General features: G+C 37.4%; 1 protein-coding gene across 4 annotated transcripts in view; it reads left to right on the forward strand.

The window, feature by feature from the left end:
• The window catches only part of KYNU (kynureninase), a 60,683-nt gene extending 59,805 nt beyond the window's left edge, over positions 1–878 (forward strand). For all 4 annotated transcript variants that reach the window (XM_048310240.1, XM_048310238.1, XM_048310237.1 and 1 more), the window contains one exon: positions 553–878. In XM_048310240.1, coding sequence (XP_048166197.1) covers positions 553–705 — 153 coding nt within the window. In that variant the 3' untranslated portion in view covers positions 706–878. The remainder of the gene's footprint in view (positions 1–552) is intronic.
• The last annotated feature ends 5,122 nt before the right edge of the window (positions 879–6,000 follow it).

Below are 6,000 nucleotides of genomic sequence, written 5' to 3' on the forward strand. Positions count from 1 at the left end.
AAGAGGCCACGGGGCCTCACGCTGTTGGCTTGCCTTTGCAATGCAGTGATATTTTTCAAATATGAGAGATTATTATATTCAGGAAAATGTTCAAAATCACAGAGGGGGAAGAAAAATACTGCAGTGCCTGTGCCATCACTTGTACCTTTAGAACAAGACATTCTCACATACTGGAATGGGTTTTGTTGTGTTTGGTTTGTTGTTTTTTTTTTTTTTAATCAACTGTGTGCCTTTTCAACTCTGAGTTGCTGTAGGCACTAAGGTGAATTTTGGGGCTACATGGCTGGTTGGAAGCCCTCAATGGCACTGATAGAGTCCTGCCAATCCTGAGATTTGCATCCTTTTTTTAGGCAAAACATTACTCTTCTTACTAAGTTCTTCACAATCCCGCTCCTCACTGTAGTTGCTTGAGGATCCCAAAGCTTTTACACGTGCCTCTTTGTCAGTCCAGTCATTCTTCCTTGAAGACAAGTTGTGGCATTTAAAAATATAGCCTGACAGATAAACATGAAGTGACCTGAATTTACTGAATGTTCCCTCTCTGTTTTGCAGTGTGACATGCGAGAACCAAACGCTCTTCGTGTTGCCCCGGTTCCTCTCTACAATTCTTTCCATGATGTGCACAGATTTATTGAAATCCTGGGATCTGCAATTACATCTTCAAAACAAACAGCAAATAATACCATGCTATCTGGTTCTTATTGATGGCTCAGCTGTATCTTTTAATCTATTTCTGACTAAGATGCATTTATCCTGCTGAGCTATTCTTTGCTTCGAGTAGACCGAGCTATATCCCATGCAATTTGCAAAAAAATGACTGTGCTTGAATAGTTATTTACAACAGACATAGTTTTATTAAAGCTCATATTTCGACTCTGCTTTGACTTTGACTTCATGAATTAGTATGCTTTGTATATTTTAATGGGGCTTTTCTTAAACATTTTATGTAGTTTTATTACATTAGCTTTGAGAAGCATGGAAGAATTGCTATCAACTAGAACAGGGATGAAAAAAAAATCCTTCTTTATTATAAAAATTATGCATAATAAAATGTGGAAAATAGACAAATCACCAGCTGTTAAAAGATACAGTTCAATTTACATTTTTAATTTAGTAATTCTATTTAAAGTACAGGGTATACTTGAAAAGTAAAAGTTGAACAATTAGTTGTTTCAAAACTCCTGACTGCTGCACACTGAGTTTTTCAAAGGGCCCAATATTTTGAAATTCTGGTTTAATTGAAGAATGAATTTACATTGCTGATACCTTCTTTGTTGTGGTATAGTTGGCCAAAAAACCCATTTTATCTTTCTAGGTAGTCATGTTGGAGAGGAGGAGCTGAAGAAAGCTGAGAACAGTTGTAGACCTGTGTAAGGCAGCGTGAAGGGCTGTACGAACACTCCCTGCAGCTTTAGTGAGGCTTAGTTTGGATTAGGCAAAATGAGCCCTGAGCTCTTTAAGCAGCTTCAAAATATCTCATTGTTAACTCACTGTGTGGCCCGAATTTTTACAGAGATTTGCACCAGGCAGGCAAAAGCAATGCAGAAAAACTGCTTACATTTCACCAACTCTTTATCCAAAGTTGTTTTAAGGCATAAATAACACCTTGGCATAATTGGCAATTAAGCCCTAAAGTCTGTAGCTATTCACTCAGCGTTTTCCAAGAATCAGCTGAAACTTCCTCTCTGATGATGTTCAATGAGTCTCATTTTTGGTATGAAACACTTAGAAAATTGCATCCAGTTGTGCTTTCAGTATCTGAAGGGAGCCTATAATAAAGACGGGGACAAACTGATGTGATAGGACAAGGGGGGATGGTTTTAAAGTGAAGGAGGGTGGATTTAGGTTAGATATAAGAGAGCAGTTTTTTACAGTGAAGATGGTGAAACACTGGAACAGGTTGCTCAGAGAAGTGGTGGATGCACCTCTGGAAACATTCAAGGCCAGGTTGGATGGGGCTCTGAGCAACCTGCTCTAGGTGTCCCTGCCATGGCACAGGATTTGGACTAGAAGACCCTTAAAAGGTCCCTTCCAACTCAAACACCTCTGATTCTGTGATACTTTTTATTCTACTTCAAGGGTGAGGAAGGATTTTGGGGGGAAGTGAGGTCTTCTCCAGTTTTGCTTACAGTCAGTTTTACTGGTGGAAATTTTCACACCCTTAGAGCATCTCCTGCTGCACAAGGAAACCCAAGGGCCTTCACAGCACCTACCTGTTCTCTAAAATTCCCTTAAGACGGGTAGTTTTAAAATCCTTGCTGCAGTAACATCTATTTTGTTGGTTGTAATGTGCAGGGGGAAGCTAAAAGAACTGCAAATACAGCATTTGTTGGTATTTTTAGCTCTTGTGAAAAGTAAGAAGAGCTTCTTTAACCAGAATATTGTTACAGAGAATAGCACAGGAGGGTTAATCAGTTGGGAAGCTCTGTCTCACTCAAGAGGTTTTGATTACACTGAGGTCATCTCTCCTCAGTTCAGCTGAGACTGGATCATTCTGTTGCAGACTAGGTACCTGTGTTTTTGTGTGTTTATTTTTATCCTTGCACCTGCAGCTCAGCTACTTTATCTGCAAAGTGACAGGATCTTAGAAAAGGACCATTTTACATAAAGTAACAGTTGATGAAAAAGCACTGAATATAAGAATGTGCAGGTCCACAGTGTTGAAAAGGGGTTTAACTCAGTGTCAGTGCCTTTGCAGCACCTGTGCCAACAGTCACTCACGCCTTCCCTATAAAGTCAGGCAAGCTTAATACAAATCCAGATCTGGATCTAGGTGGTATTATAAAATATCTTATTCTGGTATCAGCTGAACCTTCTTGTAAGAAACCCCAGAGGAGTAAGAATCCTAAAATCTCTTTCTAAATAGCATCTAGACCTCTGGTTTAGATGAGCTGTCTTGGCAGTTATGGGGAGATAAACAGTGATTTTTGTGACGTTTGAGATCTGCTTTTAATTCACAAACTGTGAAAATAATTTTTTGTGTCTCTGGTTGAGGAAAGTGAACCACATAGTAGGTAAAGTACTAAATATATGCAGTTCAGGTTTCGAAGACTAACAGATTAATAATAAATATTTGATAGTATTTTAGTATCATTTCAAGCTACAGGTACAAATACTGATTTTACAAATAAGTATTTGTGTTCCATTTGGTGGATTTGGTTAAATTCAGTGCATCAAAACCCACTTATTTCAACTTTTTAAAGTTACTCTCTCATTTTACCTGTGAGCTGTGATGATAAACCTGAAAGCTCCTTGCATTTATAGGTGTATATATATAAATTCAGAAAATTATTTCCAAAAAGCAAGGGAAGACTATATTGCAGTTTACTCATTTTACTGAAATAAAATTGCAGCGTAAGCACCAGTTTCACACGATCTTTCCCTCCTTGAAGTAAAAGTTTTGCAAAATGAATAATACTGGAAGTTAACATTAGGTGTCAGTATTTTACATATTATTTAGCAAAAGAATATCAAGGGAAAGAGCTTCTGTGAAAAAAAAGAAGAATATTGCAGACTGCTTTTTCAAGTGCTTTAAGTTATCACAGTTAGAGTAATAGCAGGAATAATTATGTGTGAAACAATTAATTGTATATACCCCGAATGTTTCTTGCTAGTTACATCTCTGATTTAAAAGTCAGTATTAAGTACCACTGCTTTCTAATTGTGATAAAATTTTGTTCTTGGATTGTTTGAAGAAATTACATTTTTCAAATTGAACTGCAGAATATGAGGATCTGTAGATGACAGAAAATTGATACCCAGGTAGAGTGAGAAAATGCTTACAAATGAAGGTAAATGTGAATATGAAGATCCCTGGTTGTGTGTGATCTTTTTCAGCACAATAAAATTTAAAAGTGTCCAGAACTCTTAGGCTCACTGCAACTGTTGAAAAGATGAGGAAAAAATACTATAGGATCCATCTGTGCATTTTTAACCTTGTTTTGCCACAGGAACACCAAAGAGAAGGCAAAGTCTTCCTTCACAAGCAGAAAAGGATGCCTTTGTTTTCCAAAAGAACAGTATACTCAGAGAGAAGAAAAAGGCATGACATAGTAATTTTTTCATCTGAGCTTGTGGCATGACTGAGAATGTGGCTCATTCAAAGAGTTTAACCCCAAAATGTTGGATGTCCTCGTCTGACAACTACAAAACCCACCTTGATTTCATTTTACCAGCAAATTATTATAAATCGGTAGATTGAGCAAGAACGATGCAAGAAAGGATGGAAGATACTAAAAAATAATAATTAACTTTTAAACCTGTGTTAGATATTCCCAAACAGAACTGGGTACAGGTGGGAAAACCCTGTGGAATTCTAGCCCCTGGCCTAGGGATGGGCTTTGGTTGGGTTCACAAAGGCGAAAATAAGCATTTTGGGCTAAATCCACAGAAGCCCCTGACAGGATGTGTCAGCATCAAAGCAGCAACATCAATATTTTATTTTAATACCTCTCCCTGAGTCACAGAATTGCTGAGGTTATAAAAGACCTCCAAGATCATCGAGTCCCACCACTGACCCAGCACTGCCATGATCACTGTTATAATGAAGCCATGGCTGAGGTAGGTGTGCTATTTCCTATACCCACCTATAAAACACACTTCAGAGGCAGCTGACCTGGCCAGAGACCCCCCAAAACCTCTGCAGGTCCTCATCTGAACCTCTGGGCATTCAAACTGGTGCAAATATATTTCTGAAAAGCTACCCACTTTCTGAGACCAGCTGAGAGACAGTTTTGCATCGTAAGCTTAAACTTTTGTCAATATTTGTGAAATATATTTAGACAGCTTATTCAGAAATGAGTAAGTTATAGATCAGTAATTCATACTTTTTATATCCCGAGTTTTTATTACCTAAACTTACTCTTCTAAGCATCGTTTTATGTTTCTAGTTAAATATAAGTGAGAATTGATTGGAGTATTTCTCAATGGAATTCTATCTTTATTTCATCATAATTGCTTCATATTTGAATAATGACAGATGAACTATTTCATTCAATTGCAGTTTTAAGGCTTTGAAGTCACAATAGCAGCAAAGGATTTAAATCCTGAAACCATTATTATGGCAGAGAAGACATCAGGGAAAAAGAAAACTTATGGCAGTGTAATTTTCTAGACAGAAAAATTCTTCTGTGGTTGCACTTTTTTTCTTTTTATTATTTTTTTCTCTGGACATTTTATTAATGTTAAAAGAACCCTGGAAGAAGAGATTGGAAATGCTGAATGAGAGTCCTGCTGTAAGTAAACTTCTGTGGTTATTTGGCTTTGGAGCTGGCTACAAACCTTTTAAAATTCTGGGCAGCTGCAATACTGTATTTCACCAATAAAGAGTTCATTAGATCTTTTTTCTCTCTGACATTTACATCTAGTCCTGAGTACATGTTAATACTCCAAGGTATGAATTTCAAAGTTCCCTTTATCTTTGTGTACAGTTTTAAGCAATTAATCAAATGATAAAATATAGCTTTAAAAATAAGAAACGAATTGTGAATTTAAAGTATATATTCAAAAAGTTGCTCCATTATAATTGGGGGAGGATGGGGCCTCTTATCAACTGAACTTAATTCTGCTGTTCTTTTTTTTTACCTTACATTTTATTGAAGAATTTTGAAGCAATCCTCAAATTGTTAAAGCATGACCAAGTGGTATATCCAGGACAGTTCTTTCTCCTCGGAGGCTACATCAAAGTGGGAGAGACGTAGAAAAATCATTATTCAATATGTTCAAAATTATTCCCATGTGGGGCAAGATTTATACAGGCTTCTGAAATGAGAGTGGGGGCAAACAGCACCAAGACCCCTTCGTCTGAAATAAAAGTGAGTGACAGCTGTATCATCCCTGTACAAGGTACAAATATGAAGATATTCATGAAGTGTAGTGGGGTGGAGGTTGTCTCATAATTTTGGCAACAGGGGCCAAATCGAGCTTCTTGAGTTCAACTTGCAACTTTGCTACTCCAAGGATATTCCTGGTGCCTCAGTTTTCCTGGGCTGGGGTGGCTGT

Source organism: Corvus hawaiiensis, chromosome 7, assembly GCF_020740725.1.
Source record: "Corvus hawaiiensis isolate bCorHaw1 chromosome 7, bCorHaw1.pri.cur, whole genome shotgun sequence".
NCBI lineage: Eukaryota > Metazoa > Chordata > Aves > Passeriformes > Corvidae > Corvus > Corvus hawaiiensis.